This window comes from Epinephelus fuscoguttatus, linkage group LG20, assembly GCF_011397635.1.
Source record: "Epinephelus fuscoguttatus linkage group LG20, E.fuscoguttatus.final_Chr_v1".
NCBI classification, from domain to species: domain Eukaryota; kingdom Metazoa; phylum Chordata; class Actinopteri; order Perciformes; family Serranidae; genus Epinephelus; species Epinephelus fuscoguttatus.
Window position 1 is genome coordinate 17,701,808 of NC_064771.1, and position 18,421 is coordinate 17,720,228.

The 18,421-nt window shown below is 42.9% G+C and overlaps 1 protein-coding gene across 1 annotated transcript; it reads left to right on the forward strand.

Annotated features, from left to right (window-relative positions):
• The first annotated feature begins 33 nt into the window (after positions 1-33).
• LOC125880522 (ubiquitin carboxyl-terminal hydrolase 31-like) lies at positions 34-18,052 on the forward strand. The gene is made up of 17 exons (XM_049563079.1): positions 34-600; positions 2,429-3,954; positions 7,152-7,289; positions 7,520-7,608; positions 10,295-10,387; positions 10,654-10,789; positions 11,076-11,226; positions 11,415-11,595; positions 11,689-11,800; positions 11,882-11,976; positions 12,596-12,673; positions 12,820-12,949; positions 13,353-13,472; positions 13,596-13,821; positions 14,796-14,954; positions 15,046-15,201; positions 15,311-18,052. Exons 2-17 carry the CDS (start codon positions 3,394-3,396, stop codon positions 16,816-16,818), a joined length of 3,933 nt encoding a protein of 1,310 aa, XP_049419036.1. The 5' UTR covers positions 34-600; positions 2,429-3,393; the 3' UTR covers positions 16,819-18,052.
• The last annotated feature ends 369 nt before the right edge of the window (positions 18,053-18,421 follow it).

Sequence of the window (18,421 nt, forward strand, 5' to 3'; positions counted from 1 at the left end):
GCCTTTTCTGCTAAATCCTTCTTTCCTATTCCCACATGGGTCGAACTGTCTGTGTGTCCAATGTCTCCAAAGTGCCACGTTTTGTACTTTTTTTGTTCTTTACCGATGTTGAAAGTATTTGCACCTTCAAGTCGTGAAAATTGACGTGTCTGTCACAGTCAGCCGTCGGGGGAATACGTACAGGAATAGAAGACTTTACAATAACACACAGGTACGACTCTTAACTTGGGAACGGTGACACCACAGGTCTTTTAAGGTTTTGGTGAGATGCTTAAAACCTTTTTTTGAAGTGATGCTGAAATTATTAAACTAATCAGTAAAGTGTTTCACCTTCATTATAAGACTCAAATATGATTGGTCAAAAATGGCTCTTTTGATAGTAAAAGTTGTCTAGTGTGTAGGATTTAGTGGCATCTGGCGGTGAGGATGTAGAACTGAAACTTCTCCTGTGTGCCAAGCGTGTAAGAGAACTACAGGGGCTGATGCAAAAATACGAAATTGTGAATGGTCAGTGTTTGATATGTCTGTTCTGGGCTACTGTAGAACCAACATGGCAGAGAGGACTCGCGCCACATGAAGATAAGAACAGCTCATTCTCAGGTAAAGAAAACCTGACTCTTGTTTTCAGGTGATTATAAACTGAAAACATAGTTGTGAATATTACTAACCATCTCTACCAATAGATTCCCCTCAGTCCTACACATTGGACCTTTAAGGTTAATTAAATTAGTGCTAAAAAGATTAGTTTGAATTGATTTTAATTTGTTACGCTCATGTCCATGCACAACACTCAGATTCACAATCAAAACAACTCTATATTCCATGACCGAAAAGGAGTAGGAGTCTCTCAAAACACCAATAATCAGAAGACATAGGTGGCCCGTCAGTTACAGTTGATAATAAATACTTACGGTAACTTCAAAAAGATAAATAATCAGAGAAGATTTGAGAGCCATACACAATGTCTCCTTCAACAAGAGGACAGCTTTGACACAACAACAACATATTGTCTAATTGTTCTTTCTTTATACATTTAATTGAGCTGAAAAATATTTAGACAATCCTTTAAATCATGCTGTAGAGCAGTGGTTCCCAACTGGTCTAGCCAGGAGGTCCAGATTTCTCCTTAATCAGTAGTTCAAGGTCCACACAGTTTAATATACTCAATGTCATACTTGTGTTTGGCCATATCATCAAGCTAGTTTGCTGTCTCTGTTAAGTAGCTACTCATTAGTCACTTACTCTACAGCAGGAAATGGGGCTTTGAAATGAAAGCTATGTGCCAAAATGCACTGTACTTCAACATAAAGTGTACAAACTTTACATGTTCTTAAATCACTTGTGGTTTGTCCAGAATTTTGGACCGCGACCCAACAGTTGGGAACCAGTGCTGCAGAGAATTCCATCGCCCACTACTGAAGTACAGGTGTTTTAATGAAGTTGGTGCAAACTGGTGCTTAAAGAGACATTTTCTTCTATATGTTGCTTAATAAATAAATAAATAAATAAATAAATAAATAAATAAATAAATAAGCCAAACATTTCCCACTTCCTGTTTGTCCAATATGGCTGCTTTTCTGTCTGTGAAGACTGAATAGGTTTGGGGTTTAGGTTGTTGGTCGGACCAAAACAATTTGAAGACATTACCTTGTGTTTTAGGTAATAGTGATGGTAATTTTGGGGCATTTTCTGCCATGTTAAATAATGATGCGATTGATTAATAATGAAAATAATTAGTTATTTTTAGATTTAAAAAAACATAGGCGTAGATTTATATTTTATATATTTATGTGTAGAACACCCCCCCCCCTCCCAATTTAAATATTAAAGTAGCAGAGGGGTTTTTATTTTGACAAAATGAATAAAATTTCCACTATGATTGATGCACAACAGTCACAAATTGGTGCATAAATATGCAGGAAAATAAGTGATGCTCAGGGTTTTCTGGAGAAGGACCCCCCCACCCATCTTTCTCATACCCACTGTGCCCCCCACCCACCCACTCACCCTCCCTCCTAATTTAAATATTAAAGTAGCAGAGGATTTTTATTTTTGACAAAATGAATGACATTTACACCGTGAATTGGTGCAGAAAAGTCACAAAATGGTGCATAAAAATGCAAGAAAAATAAGTGATGTGTAGAATTTTCCAGCGGAGGACCCTCTCCTCATCTTCTTTTTCATATCCTATGTTTCCCCCCCTGTGTTGAAATCAAACCTGCACCCTCCTGTATAAATCACCAACAGCTTTAAGATAACAAAAATAGAATTTATCTGGGATAAGAGCAATTTATAATAGCTGACAAGTAGCCTAATTTTACAACAATGAAACTTACTGTAATAATAACCCTAAAATGACCCTATAAATAAATCAGATCATTCCTATATTTATCTTCAGTAAATGATGTGATAATATGTTGCTGCCCAGCTGGCTCTCGTCAGTGCCCATGCTGTCCAGAGACGGGGATGGAGCATCATCCAGCATCACATGCCGCTGTACCTGCTCTCCTCCAACATGGACCAGTGTTTGGCCCTGACGTCAGCCGTTACCGCCCTGCCTGCAGTATCGGTGCCTACAGATGATGATGATGGAGACGGGAGCAGCGGCCTCGCCATCAAGCCCATCCGGAGGAGGAATTAAGGCGCGCGGGGAGTGAGACCAAGTGTCGACAAACTTTCGGATGGGGACACGGAAACGTGCACCTTTCACATCTGGCACACCGAGAGATGCTCCGCAGCGGCGGCCAAACGCGAGGGAGCGGCGGGCTGTGCCGCTCCGGTCGGGGTGTTCCTCAGTTTGGCAGCGCTCCTGCGAGCACTGTGGAGGCGATTTAGGGAAGACATCCACTGGGTAAATATCACGACCTCCGGTCCGTTTTCGACACCACCGTGGATCCGACGGGCAGAGGTGAAGAGATCCCCCTTTAAAGGGTGGAGCTGCGGTTTGTTTAATAAATGATGAGGGATTCCGCTCGTCACTCTCAGCCTAATTGTGAAAGGTTGATTTGATGTTTATGTGTGACACTGATCCTCAACCACAGCGCCTTGTTTTGGTGTGTGAACAATGACACAGGTGATGTTATGGTGAGATGATGTCCGCTGGCTGCTGCGGGACGACCCCGAGCGTCCATGTCTTGCGCCCTGGCAGCGGCTCTCCATGGAGGCTGTTTATGCAATCCGACGCAGTGTTGCAAGTGGGCTGAATTGATGCTACTCTCTCCATGTGATATGATCCCCAGAACTGCCAGGCCTTTGTGTTTCTGTGAAATATGCTCGGGCCTTGTGTGAAACATAAAGTGAAGGAGCTGTCACTGCGCGGGGATGCTCTGATCAAAAGGGGCCCTTTCTGGATTTAAGGCGTAAAAACGCGGGGGGAAAGCCATCACAGCGACCATGTCGAAAGTTGTGAGTAACAAGGAGAAGAAATCCTTCAGTAAAAAACTCTTCCGGAGAAGCTCTGTCCGCTCCGTTGGGAGCTTTATGAACAGAGTTCTCCGGACTCTCTCGACTCTGTCTCATTTCGGCACCGACGAGCAGGCCGCCGAGGATGAGAAGGACGACGCGACTCTGATCCCGACCACCACCGGAGGGTCAGTCCCGTCCGACGACAGCGACTGCGGGGGTTTCCCCTTCGGAGACAAGGTGCCGGGTGTTGCCGGACTCAAGAACCACGGCAACACCTGCTTCATGAACGCTATCTTACAGTGCCTGAGCAACACGGAGCTCTTCGCAGAGTACCTGGCTTTGGAGCAGTTCAAAGGGGGAGACACGAGCAGCAGCAGCAACGACAAGGCCAAGTCCAACGGGGTGCTGGTGCAGAAGAAGGGGAGCCAGCAGCAGCAGCAACAACAGCAGCAACAGCAGGAGGCTGGGGAGGTGACTGAGCAGCTGTCCGGGCTGGTTCGGGCTCTGTGGACCTTTGAGTACACACCTCAGCACAGCAGAGACTTCAAGGTAGGATGTGCAGCATGCAGGGCTCCTAACTCTGACTTTATGAGATATCAGATAGACCCAAATTAGACCCTAACTATAAATAAGTTTCTAGATACCTTAAATTGATTTTTAATGCACAAATTGGTGCATTCAGTGCCCCTGATGTGTTTTTATATCTACAAATGAACTTGAACAGAGCGAGATGCCAGGTGAAGATATGATCCTCTTAAATGAACAACTTTGTTCACAGGCTAGATTTCAGGGGGACAAAGGGGCCATGTCCCCCTATAGCTACATAAAGTTTATCTGCCCCTGACAATAAAAACACGAAAGCAGCAGAGGGCTTTTGTTTTGACAAAATGAAAGATATTTACACCATAAATTCATGCACAAAAATGCAGGAAATAAGGTGTTTGATGGTCCAAATTTTCTGTCAGAATAACCCAGAGCTCCCAGTTTCATACGTGGCCAGACAAACGTTGAAACGAGACCCGTGATTAAAAGCTGTGTGACCAAAATTAATACCTCCCGTCTTTTTTTCCTGTCTTTCATCTCTGTTACCTTTGTCTTCTAAGGATTATATGCTTGCGGTGAAATTAGTTGAGCTGAAATTGATTTATTTTACCTTAATCAGTAATAACTAGTTATGACTTAAATTTGCATTGAAATCACTGTCAAACTTTTTTTTTGAGTTGCTCCAGTACACACAAGCTACCCCTGTGTCTCTTTCACACAGAAGCACACATGTATTTTTGTGCAATTTCAAGCTGTTTTATCAAGTATTGGAAAAAAAACAAGGTCACAAATATGTCTTTATCAGAAAGTGTCACTTTATTTCATTTTGGTGCTCTGTCTCCCCCAGTGTTAAAACAAAACCTGCGTCCTTGACTTTGTTGACTGTTGCTGTTTGCTATCAGCAGCTTCATTTCAAGTCATTTTTCAACTGGTCCTTGTGAGCAAAAAGTCAAATTCTAGCCTGTTTGTGCCTTCAGTGTACCATGAAGGACATTACACAAAAAGCAGGACCATGAGCGTCTAAGAAAACTATGTTGAAACATCTTTTTGAATCATCAGTGGTACGATCATTTAGAGAAAACCAAATGGTTTCTGTGCTCTGTCAAGTGCAGATGCTTTGATCCCACTGGGCAGTATATATGAAATAAATAAATATTAATTTGAGTCTATCCAGCATCACGAAATTCCCTCATCTGTCAGGATAATTGCGTACAGGGTCAGATGCAGTGGCCTTGGCTGCTTTGCTTGACAGCGAGCCTCTGGAGCAGCATCCCTCATATTGCATTAGTGTTTAGCCTCTTCTCTAATGCAAAAATGATCATTTGTTTTATGTTTTATGTATGAAAAAGCAAGGCCACAGTTCTGGTTACATTTTATGTAATATTTGTGCTTACAATCAGGCTTTTTATAGGAGAATAAATCCTATTGAAACAGGTGAAGCCAGTGTTCCTGGACTCACTCTCCATTCTTTAAATGGCTGTTTTAGCCGGTCAGCTGAGTCCTGGATCTGAGCTGTAATAAATCTCATCTTGTTTTTTGGACTGTCTTCGCCACACATCAGCTTTTGTCGCAGCCTCGTCTGCTTTTTTCATGGTTTCACCTCGTAAACCTGTAACCGGGCCACTCAAAAGTCTGCTTGTCACAGCCACAAAGGGTTGTTCTTTCGCAACAAGGCTACTTTATTTCTGTCTTTGTCTGTCTGATAACCTATTTTCTGCTTTCAAAAGTCCAAAATACATAACAGAGAGGGACTCGATTGAACAGGGGCCGTACAACACATTGCTTATTCTTGACAGTGTTACTATTTCTGTCCACTTTTTTTCTACCTTGGTTGCCAGCCAAAGTACAAACTGTCTGATTGGATATAGATTATTCTCTCCCGAGTGAGAGGCCTTGAATCTGTTTAACTCAGTAGGGAAATGAAGTGCAAAACCAGCCTATCAGGCACTTTATTTAAAGATTATTTTTCAGATTTAGTATCTAATTTGTGAGGAATCCTGTGAATATATTCAAAAGCTAATGGTGATTCATTTTGTTATTTTCTTCAAATGCTAATGTAGATTGTTTTGGCTGATCACATCCCAAGCTGCTGCCTCTATGATCACTTCAAAAATTTGATTTCACCCACAACCTTAAATGCAGCTAATTGAACTTTAGCAAAACATGTTATTTTTGCGGTGAGTGTACATTACAGCTCGGCATGGACATGTGACGGCTTTGCGCCTCTTTCCCTCGGACCACAATCTGAGCCCTAAAACTGAGAGCACTTAAAGATCATTAGGAAGACATCCGTAATAATAACACAGGGGAATTATCTGCTGTGTCTCGGAGTCCATTTTCTCCCAGAAGCAATTGGTTTGAGGCTTATGTTGTTGTATGCCATCCAAACACGATCTGCACAAACTCTCCATAGACGATTAGGGGATGCATTCGCCATTTGTGGAAAGCGATAGCTAATTTGACAAAGTGACGGATGGCGAAACAAATCCAACAAATGGTGGAAGTCTGTAAACAACACAAGGTAGTGGAAATCAATGGGTGATGAAATTATTAGACTTTTTTATTGATTATGATCTTTTGTATTGTTGGGATATTACATGACAGTCAGATACAGATATGTCAAGCAATATTCAGTCCACATTTCACTCACAGTCACTTTAGAATTGTCTCATAATCAGGGGACTATACAAATCTCTCATCTACACAACTTAAAGACAGCCTCGGTAGCCAAGCCACAGAAGGAAGCCCAGCTCTGTGTTTGCGCCACATCTTGCACAAAACGCTGAGGCTGCACTGGTAATGCCTTCAAAATGAGAGAGAACGTCCCCCGGGACAGGGCAGGAGAGGCACACAGTGCACGGTCCCCTCATATCTTTGACCTTGCGTGACATTTGATAGCTAGCAGAGGTGACTTCACAGCTGCCAGCATGGGAGGCCCTTTAGAGGACACACTGTTGTCATCTCCGATAGCTGATTGTCAGTGAGGTTAAGCTGTCGATTTTCTAGCCTGGTGTCCTGGTTTTAAAAAGCTTCTCCGCGCCTGCGTTTCACCATCGCCCACACCTCTGCTGACCTTTTCGGATTGTGCTGATCATCATCCCGGTCGCTGAATATTTTATGATGAGGCAGTGATGTCAACAAAAAACAACATTTCTGTCTGAGGAGCAGTCCGTTTGAATTGTAATTTGTTTGTCTGGCTGCAGAATGTGGTGTCCAGGAGCGCCCTTCAGTTCAAGGGTAACTCCCAGCACGATGCCCAGGAATTCCTCCTCTGGTTGCTGGATAGAGTTCACGAAGACCTCAACCATATCGTCCACCCTGACATCAGACCCCCCAGGAAGGTAAACACATTACATGGTACTCTATATTTAGCAATACACCAGGATGCTGCGAATACCTCACAATGTTTTTATGTTCTGAGAGAATATTGCACCTTTTGTGTTTCCCAACTGATCAACATTGTAATAAACTGAATGTTGCGATGCTATAAACTGCACCACTGGTGGCTGTTGCTGTTATGTAACATTGATAGTATTTGTTTACCAAATAGTTTCTGTATTGTTTGTTCCAGCCTCCAGTAGAAGAGGAAAGTGCCCCTGAAGGATCTCCACTACCAGCACCTGGCTCTTTTGTACAGGAGTTGTTTCAGGCACAATACAGGTGAAACTTTCAGCTGCTGCTATAGAATCTGTTTGATCTGACTGAAAATACTGATTCACTACCTGCTCGCTGACATAAATATTAATCTGAAAGTCCATGAGGAACGTTTATGAATAATAAAACAAAGTCCAATAACATACTGTTTCATGTGCCGGGCAGCAGTCTGGAAAATGATGACATATGCCAAACACATAACACGCAACTTTGTGAGAAAAAATCTAATCTAGAGCTTTAAAGAGCAAAACATTTTCATGTTGACATGATTTCTGTGGCTGAAAGTATGCGGACATAGTAGTAGATCAAACAATGTATGGGAGATGTATAATATAAAGTATAATTTGTGAGTTTAAAGCTCAAATGCAGTAGATAAAAGCATGAAGAGTGGGAGAATTTTTAAGTGAAGTACAATGAAGATTTGAATATTTTTTTTCGATTCACTGCAAGTATTGAAATCTAGGGACTTTATTTTAAAAAATCCCGTTTTCTCTGGACCCCCTGGTAAACTCCTAGTACCACCTGGGAGCTTTTATTTTGAAAATCTAACGGCGTTCAGGGTCCTGGGTAAACTCCTGGTACCATCCTGGGGCCTTTTTTTTTTCTTTTTCTTTTTTTTTTTTTCTTAAATCAAGCCTTGTCCAGGGCCCCTACTGAACTCATTTTACTATCTGGGTAGTCTCGCCACCAGACAATCAGAGATCTCCGCCTTCTGATAGTCTGGGGACACTCCTTTCTGTTTAACACACCGGAGAAAATGGCCGGCAACAAAGCAACGCCTCTTGCATTTTTTAAAAGGACATGCCCTCCTGGAAATGTGCGCTCCCCCTTTTCTCATCCGCAAGGAAACAAACACACAGAGAGCTTGAAAATGGATGCCGAGAGATTTAACTCCGTTTTATCAAACATGCGCTCAGTCCACAAGATTGTGGAAATGAAGGACTTACAGTGACTTTGTTTAAAACTTTTAATGCAGTCGGACTATGTTTACGAGTACAAGAGTTCAGCGAGCCACCGAAGGACCGCCCTGCGGATTTACTATTGGCTCTGCAACGTAGGGTTTTTTTTTAAACTCTGAAATTGTATCCGCCCATCTAAACACAAAATCAGGGAGAAAGACATCAGTCTTTAGTTAAACAAAGCGTCTAAAGACTGACTTGTGAGTCTATTATCCGGGGGCTTTTATTTTGAAAATCCAGCCTTGTCCAGGCCCCCCTCAGTAAACCTGGAAGTTTAGATGAGCTGTCTAAAAAAGGCAAACCATATCTCATGGCCATCTTCAGAGAACAAAACTTGCTCGGGTGTCTTCGCATGACCCAAGTACAGAAAAAATGAAGGGATGAGTGATAGAAAGTGTTTTTTAATCAAGTGTGTATATTGTCCTGTGTACTTCCTGTACTACAGTGGCAGTTATGTTTGAAATGATGCACCAACAATATCAAATGAAACAGTTCCCTGCATATTTTCCAGCAGCATGGGGCAAAATCAAGTGCTTCTCAGCTCAAGGACAGAGAACTTTCAAAAGAAAAGAAAAGACTGAAGCACACTGATCGATTAACAGCTTTTAATAGAGCAAACACACTAACGTTTACACACTACTGTGTCTTCATCAGATTCAAAATACTCCCTTCATACCTGTGTTTTAAATTTAAAGCTACAGCCAGCAGCTGGTTAGCTTAGCTTAGCTTAGCTTAGCACAATGATTGAAAGAAGGGAGAACAACTTAGCCTGGCTTTTCTAAAAGTAACAAAATCTGCCTTCCTCCACATTTAAAGGTCATAAACATATTGTATATTGTTTCAATAATTTGTGTAATAAAGTGTAAAAAGGGCACACAGTGTTTCAGGGGGATTGTGTGTTGGTCTTCCTGGACTCTTGTCGTCATCTCCAGTTTGCCAGGCAGGAAAAAGTTTGGCATGTAACCCCTGTAAGACTAAAATATATTGTTTTTACACTTTGTTTTTTATACTGTTGAAACAAATGATATGTTAAGAGATAATTCGTGAGCTTTCAAGTTGCTGGTAGAGAGATAAATTAACCCTTGGACAGAACCAGGCTGTTTCCCCCTGTTTCCAGCCTTTTTGTTAAGCTAAGCTAACCTGCTGCCACAGTCCTGCATGGGTCTGATTTTTAAGACCTGCTCCCAAACTAAAAATGGGACATGCAATACTGCACCTGCCCCACCACCCACAGATGACCAATTAGTTCCAAAACCTGACATGACCTGTCAGCACATGGAGCCATGGCCTGACCTGAAATTGCAAATCTTATAGTAACTGTATGCAGCACATTTAAAGTGATCATTGTTGGACATTTTATTCATATGAAACAAAGAAAATATATTTTTTAACAAATGCAATTCAGGTATTACAATTTACATTCATATTTTTTTGCGTATCCTCATAAATTCTCAAATTATTTTCATTTTATTTTGATATATCTATTACCTTACACCTGCCATCTGACCTTCATGCTCTTGTTTTAATCTAGAACCAAAGCCAGAAATAAAATTAGGACAAAATACCACCTTTTTTGTAGGTCACCAGACCTGATACAGGACTTTACCTGCTGCTCTGAGTGTGGTATCAATCTTTTCATCCAGCTCTCAGCAACAAAGTGAATAAGCGTATTTCCCAAAACAGTGAACTACTCCTTTACGATGAAACACTAACATCCTCATATCTCTCTGTAGGTCCTCCCTGACTTGCCCTCACTGCCAGAAACAGAGCAACACCTTTGATCCTTTCCTCTGCATCTCACTGCCAATCCCGGTACCTCACACACGGTAAGGTGACTGTGTATCTTGTTTATGAGTAAGACAATATCTATCAGACACACACACACAAAAAAATCCCTGTATCCAAAAATTGCAACGAGACAAGACCCAGTCTGAACCCGGCAATGAACAGAAGTGTCAAACCCAGCCTCAACAAACACCACAAAAGATCTGACAGGAGAAAGTTAAAATTAGGAGATGCCGTCTATTTTTGAAACATCAGTCTCGCCATTGTTACGAAACAGCCAATTACCCCCAGTCCTTCTGTATTGCAGGCCCTTGTATGTGACAGTGGTGTACCAAGGAAAGTGCTCCCACTGCATGAGAGTCGGCGTGGCGGTGCCTCTTTCTGGCACTGTGTCCAGACTGAGACAAGCTGTGGCCCAAGAGACCAAAATCCCTGCCCAACAGGTGCTGTTTTATGAGAAAATTTCCTTTTTTAAAGAACATTAATGTTTCAAATTAAGAGGATTAAAGACAGGGTGTGCTACTGAGGACACTGAATGGTGTAGGAGTGTTTTTAGTGAGCCATGAGAGAATTTAGTGGTTAAGTTTGTGTTTAATTTTGTCATCAGTGCTTTATGAATATCCCTATACATGAAGGCGTAGTGTATCTGCACCTCTTTTCTGTTAATACCTCTTCATGAAATGAATTAATCTAAATGATAACCTGCTTTTGTTCCCTCCATCCACTCAGATCGTCCTCACTGAAATGTACTTCGATGGCTTTCATCGCTCCTTCTGTGACGACGACGACGACCTTGAGATCATTCAGGAGAGCGACTCCATCTTTGCCTTTGAGACACCTGAGCTATTCAGACCGGAGCAGATCCGCTCCAAGCGAGGCGGTACAGTATCCTGTTTGTTCCCCAGAAATGACTTTAGCTCTTTGTCTCATTACGGCCGTAGGAGTGGAGATTAGATTAGAAATGGACTAATAATGAAGGAGCTGCTGCGCACACTGACCTGCATGCTGGATTGATTTTTGTGTTACATTACATGCTTGTATCTTTACATGTTGTGTGTTTTATCACAGGGAGCCCACATGCAAATCTCAACCAGAACAACCTGAAGTATGGCACAGATAATAACAGGATATCCACACAAATACAAGAGCCGACAACCCCGCCTCTGAGTCCCAATAAGAACAGTGAACAGGCTGAGAAGATTGTCCTTTTGGTGTGTAACAGAGCTTGTGCCGGACAGCAAGGACGCAGGTATTTCAGAATATTCGTGAAGATTTGAATAATTATGCCAAAGGAATCTTAAAAACTGACACAGGCTTGTTTTTGTTTTTGTAATCCCCGCAGGTTTGGCAATCCATTTATTTTGTATTTGGAGCGCACAGTAACATGGGATGTGCTTCAGAAAGAGATCTTGGAGAAGATGCGGCATCTTCTGCGCCCTGGAGTCTTTGTGCAGGTACATGCTCTGTGATTTTAATGAACTTTAAATGACCTTTATGCAATATATTTATTGTGTCTTAACCTTGATGGTCTGTAGGTGGGGCCCTTCACTTTGCGTGTGGTAGGAGTGGTTGGAATCACATATCTCTTGCCTCAGGAGGAGCAGCCGCTCTGCCATCCCACTGTGGAGAGGTAATGACACTTACCGTCAGCAGGGGGGAGTGTTACTGCACATGAGTAGTCATTATATAAACCCTGCAGTCAGTTCAATCCACTTCAAGTTGATTGAAGAGGTACAGTATGTAGGCCGACTCTTCAGTGGTATTGATGTTAAAATACCTCCTGAGATGTATAATAGCTTGTCTGGTTTTATGGATTTTCCTCTAAGAATGTGTCGACCTCTGTGGTTGTCGCATGGATTTTTAAAAATGAGGGGAATGGGGAAAAAAAGACATTTGCTTCTCTGCTGCTACATAAAAATCAAACAGAAAATAAACCCTCAAAGTCATTTAGGCCAATTGATATGCATGTATAAAAATCCCCCTCTCACCCCTCAATGGGTGGTGGTGGTGGTGTGTCTTCCTCAAGCTCAGGTCCTTTACCAGAGGCCTGGGAGTTTGAGTGCTCTGCAAAGGTATCTTAGCTGTAACTATGACTGCACTCTTCAGGACAGAGGTCTCAAATGTTGTACTGCTGGAGCCATAGCAGATTTATAATACTGTAATACAGTTATAATACTGAGTATGAATCGCAGTTAAATGATCATAATGGAAAATATAATGTGCTGTTCTCTTAATCTAATTCTCAACAGGGCATTCAAGTCGTGCGGTCCTGGAGGGCCACCTCATGTCAAAATTGTTGTCGAATGGGACAAGGAGACAAAAGACTAGTAAGTTGAGATCTGAGGCAACAGTCATGCACTTTTTATTAAGCTCTGAGCAGATGTGTGATGTCTCCTTTCAACAAATACATGTCGTAAATGTCTTTTGAAGTTTCGTGTGATCCCTCTGTGACTTGCGCCGTGTTATTCCCCAGTCTGTTCAAAAGAACTGAGGATGAGTACATCCCCGATGCTGAGAGCGTGCGTCAAGTAAAGGAGCAGCACCTGCAGCCTCAGACCTGCTCACTCGCCCAGTGCTTTCAACTCTACACCAAAGAGGAGCAGGTAGGCTGAGACATGACATCACCTGAGAATGAATGAATATAAGGATTAAAGATGTGATATGTTTTATCATTTGCTGCAAACTAAGATTCACTGGCAGTCTCCTGCCTAATACAGAGGTTTAAAAATGTTAAAAAAAATGTTGTGTTGTTGGATTATCTTTGATGTCACTGGTCCAAGATACCAGACTTGGGGCTGGGCGGTGTGGGCAGACGGGTGACAGTCACAAACACTAGATGGCAGTGCAATTCCACTTCTCCAGCATTGTTTTTTGCTATATAATGTTAAAAAATGGCATCAATTTCATATCTTTATTATACAGAAAACATATGTTAACAGGTAAAAAACAAACAAAAGCTAGTGTTAATTTACTCTTTAATTATTGTTTTCCTCACATTATTTTCAGCTTGCTCCTGATGATGCATGGCGATGTCCGCACTGTAAGCAGCTTCAGCAGGGCAGCATCAAGCTCAGCCTGTGGACCCTGCCAGACATCCTCATACTACACCTGAAACGCTTTAGACAGGTACTCATGTAGACAGTAGAATAAATGAAGGTGCCAAACATGTTCAGTGAGTGAGAAAGACATTGTGAGGAATTTATAAAACAACTTGCTGTCAAGTTAAACGCCATAAATGTGTTAATACAGGATGGGGATCGACGAATGAAGATGCAGAACATGGTGAAGTTCCCGCTCACGGGCATGGACATGGCACCCCATATGGTAAAGAGAAGCCAGAGCAGCTGGAGTCTCCCCTCCCACTGGTCGCCGTGGAGACGGCCTTACGGGATGGGCCGTGACCCAGAGGATTACCTTTACGACCTGTACGCGGTGTGTAACCATCATGGGACCATGCAGGGAGGACATTACACAGGTAACCGAGCAGCACCAGTTACAAACAGTGGGTGGTTGATGTCTCATCTGATTTTTTTTTAAAAGGGATACTTCACTCTCCAAATGACTGTTTGTATATCAGTTACTTTCCCCGTTTTACGTTGAATTAGTGAAAATAAAATTGTTTTTCTTCTTTGCCTCCGCGGTGAACGAAGAATCCAAAAAACAGAGAAAATTCTTGATGAATGTGAGTAAATGGAGGCCGCGTTTAACTAGAGCAAAACTACATCAAAACATCCGTTTACAAACTCTCACACAACTCATGCAGTATAATGCAAGTCTCATTTATTCATTCTTATGCTCAGCACTTAAACAGACAGCCCTTTCTGACAGGAAACTGAACTGAAGTTACCTATACTCTCTTCAGAGCCAGACTCCATTGACAAAAGCAGCAATTTTACCTCACTGAACACAGTAGCTGCTGGTCTACCACTGCCTCGATCTGCAGTTTGCTTGTGTTATTTTGCGACTTTGGTGAACACTAACTATCCTTTAAATCACCAAAGTCACACAATAACACAAACAAACAAATCTAGGGGATAGTAGAGCTCCTGTGTTTAGTGAGGTAAAATTATTGATTTTGTCAATCGAGTCTGGCTTTGGAGAGACCATGGATAAGTTTCACTTTTAGTTCAGTTTCCCATCAGAAAGGGTTGTCTATTTGGGAAGTGTTAAGCAAACAACTAGATAAATGAGACTTGGATTATACTGCATGAGTTGTGTGAGAGTTTGTAAACAGATGCTTTGCTATAGTTTTGCTGTTGAGGTCCCCTTTGACTTAAGTACATCAAGAACTTTCTCCGATCTGGATGCTTCATTCACTGTGGAGGAGAGAAAAACAGTTTTAATGCTTGGTCAGTAATTGATATACAAAGTATAATTTGGGGGTGAAGTATTACTTTAAGAAAGGCTATCCAAGATATTTCTAATATTTTATGCTCTTGTGTCTTGTAGCTCACTGTAAGAACTCCATAGATGGACAGTGGTATTGCTTCGATGATAGCGATGTTCATCCCATATCTGAAGATGACGTTTGCAAGCAGACTGGTTACATCTTGTTTTATCAAAGACGTGCCACAATTCCATCTTGGTCTGCCAACAGCTCTGTGGGAGGTAATTGTAAATGTTATTAGGTTGTGTAATCTCTTGTGTATATTTTTGAATTTACTACCCACGTTCAACCACTGTCTGTTTGGGATTTTAGGATCCACCAGTTCCTCTTTGTGTGAGCACTGGATCAGTCGGCTGATGGGTAGCCGTCCACCTAGCCAAGCCTCATCTGGTTCCTCCAGACGCACCTCGCTGGCCTCCCTCTCTGAGTCAGCTGAGTTTGCTGGTGAACGGAGTGAGGATGATGGTGGTAAAGACTCATCCAAATACACTCAATTTCTGTTTTCAATTCTTTAAAAGTGACAAATGTGGGTATTCTTAAAGAGTCTTATATTGATGTGTATCTTCCTACCATGCAGGCTTATCGAGCCGGCCAGCAGTAAGGGGCATGCAAAGACAAACATACTCCTCAAGATCTTCCATCGCCAGCCCGCTGGTGCTCAGTGAAAATGGCACTAAACCATCCTGGTCCCACTCTGCTAAGCTACAACTCCGTTCCAACTCTCCCTCCCGCTTCTCCCTGGAATCCCACTCCTCTTCCCCGACACTGGAGAGAATCGGGGAGGTGGTTGATACCAAGCTGTCGACCTCCTGCTTCCCTGGGTCACCTAAGACAGACAAAGTGTCTGGGGGCAAGTCAGCCCTTGCAGCTTTGGATAGCAATCCAGGCAGTAAGAAGCTGATAGAGCAGGTTCACTCCAAGGCTGTGGCTCAGGCAGAGCAGAGGAGCTCCACCCTGGCTGCGGACAACAACAATGTTGTCGCTGCTTCTGAACAGGTGAGTCCTCGACATGGGGCAGCTGCGAAGGAGGCGAAACAAAGAAATGGGTCTGCAGAGAGCATCGGTGTTAAAAGGACCACAGCGAGTCCCAAGAAGCGTCCCGCCACCTCCTCGACATCATCCAGCTCCCTGTCTCCTGCGTCCCCAGCCGTTGACAAGTTACCGTCTCGAGGTCAGACAAAGGGCGCAGCATCGGTATCGACCCCAAAGGACAAAAGCGAAGGACCACCTAAAACTAGCAAGGCAGGTTCCTCGAGAACAGCAACCCCCTCCAAGAAAGGGTCATCCCAAACCCCGGAGGTGTTACATCCTGACTCTGCCCAACAGAGGAAGAGTGGTTCTCCTGGATCACAAAGCTCCCACCCTCAAAGGAGGACATCACCCAGAGGGGGAGGCGAAAAAAGCTCAGCCTCAGGAAGGACTAAAGCAGCAGACAGGAGCACTAGCCGTGATTCCTCACGGACTAACTCGGTCTCAGAGAAGAAGGTTAACCACAGCGGTCCTCCCTCAAGGTCGGGTGCTGCTAGCAGAGCGGAGGGCAGGCCGGGCCGTACTGCGGAAAACAGGGCGCCGGGCCGGAGCTCAAGCAGTAGCTCCTCCATGGCTAGTCTTCGATCGTCAAGTGTAGGTGTTTCCTCTGCGAGCGCAGCCCCCCCCTCAAGGGGGCCTCGAAGGAACAGTAAGACAGAGGACAAAGGTTTGTCCTTCTTTAAAACAGCTCTGAGGCCCAAAGAGACCCGTAAGTCAGCCGATGGTGGGAAGGCAGGGGTGGGAGATGCTAAAGCAAGCTCAGAGGAGGGTGGTGGGGATGCAGCTAGAGAGGGAAACCCCAAGAAAGCCCAGAATGTGGCCTCAGAGGCCCAGACTAATGTGACCACAGCCAAAGACAAGGAATCATCCAAGGTGTCCACTGCAGCTAAGCATTCACTGCTGCCCTCCACAAAGTCGAAGCTCTCTGAAGCAGAAACGACCACCCAATCTTCTGCCAATGCAAAAGACCCTTTGAAGAAAGAGCCTGCTAAAAAGACAATGCAGTCCAGGAAGATCCCCATCAACTCTACACAAACTAGCCAGAGGGCCAAGTGACATTATTTCAAAGGCCTGATAACAATCTCTCTAGTGCAGCTCTGAGGTGTTTTTTTTAACCATCCAAACCAGACCCAGCGTCTGACAAACATCTTTAAAGCACCTGTAGCTTCTTCAGTGGTTACTGAATACCAGCTGCCATACCGGACACTTCCTGTCCACATTGTTAAATAATTATTTAGGAATGGATTTTAACAAAGCACTTTGTATGGATTGCATTGATTTTGAGGAATATTATACTGTATTGTAAATAAGCATGGACTGCACATGTATTGAAATTATTGCCTTGTTCTGTCTGTAGCATAGTTGGGAGAAGTCCATCTTCGGTAGGAGGTGAAAATAAAAGTGACTTTGCACAAGATGGAAAGCGGATATAATGGTGGCAAGCAACTTTTGCGATACATTAAACACGGACTCCTCAGTCACCAAAGGAAGTTTACTGGCAATTTTTAACGTGCTGATGCAGTGAAACACTGAATTATTTCCAAAAACTTTATGTACAGCTCTCCGTCAGTATCGAGAGCCATATGTCGACAAACATCAGTGCCTCAGATAATCAAAGTATTTAATCTAAATTGTATAACTGCAGGTGTTGGTAAATTTATAATTCAATTTTAATATTTATTAAGCACTGAAAAATGTTATTTCAAGTCAAACACAATTAAGCCTATTTAACCTGAACCGCTGTTTACATACGCTCCTTGATGTAGTAATTGTGCAACAGCCTTTAAGACGTATTTTTGTGCAGCCAGAATGGAGACAGTCGTTGAGAGGCCCCGCTGGGTGCAAAAGCGCAGGAATGCAGCATGTGTCGTTGGTGTTAAATGTCTGAGACGTCGGTTTATAATGGTTCTTAAATGTTTGTGTTTTTATTTACCAGTGAATAACCTGTTACCCCTCAGACAAACCTCCCATCCGTCACCACCTCTGCCCTCCAGCTGCTGATACCCACACTTAACTGCGGTGTTCCTCATGGGGATCAGCCTCTTCAGACTGCCAGACATCTCCAAACATTCCTCTCAGATGAACACAGGGTTAATGTAAAAAGCCACCACGCACACACACACACTCAAAGACAGCTGGGATGCCTTCTTTGAAAAAAATGTACATAGAGCATTATGGTATGTTTGAGTCATCTTCTGTCTTCACGTGCGACATCACAGCTTGTGCACATCTTTAGCTTGCATCACAGAGTAGGTCAGAGCCGAACGCACCGACACAGGCCTGAGAAAAAGAGATCACCGCTCATGAAGTATACGACAGTTGTTGCATGACGAATTGCTTATGCATGCACTTAACTATGCAAGCAGATTCTTGCTAATGCCCACACTGAGTATGTAGACGTGCTACTCTTGGATGTGTATATATTTCTAACTGTATATTTTTCCAAATGCCAGCATCAGAGAGCATGTTAAGGCATCCTTTATTGAAGCTTTGTTTGCACATTTTCTTCAAAGTAATATACATTTTGTATGAATGATAAGTATTGCTCATTCACTCCTCTCAAAGTAAATCAACTCACTTGCAAAGGAACGTTTTCTGTATTCATTTGTCTCACGTTTTTCTCTCACAATTTCCGACCTTTAACGACTTTTAGAGTTTT

What these genes read in the sequence shown, in the direction of transcription:
- LOC125880522 (XM_049563079.1), top strand. Translation starts at nt 3,394, where the DNA reads ATGTCGAAAGTTGTGAGTAACAAGGAGAAGAAATCCTTCAGTAAAAAA. An exon ending in CCAAAATCCCTGCCCAACAG is followed by an intron (nt 10,790 to 11,075) that starts GTGCTGTTTTAT and finishes CCATCCACTCAG; the next exon opens with ATCGTCCTCACTGAAATGTA. An exon ending in GATCCGCTCCAAGCGAGGCG is followed by an intron (nt 11,227 to 11,414) that starts GTACAGTATCCT and finishes GTTTTATCACAG; the next exon opens with GGAGCCCACATGCAAATCTC.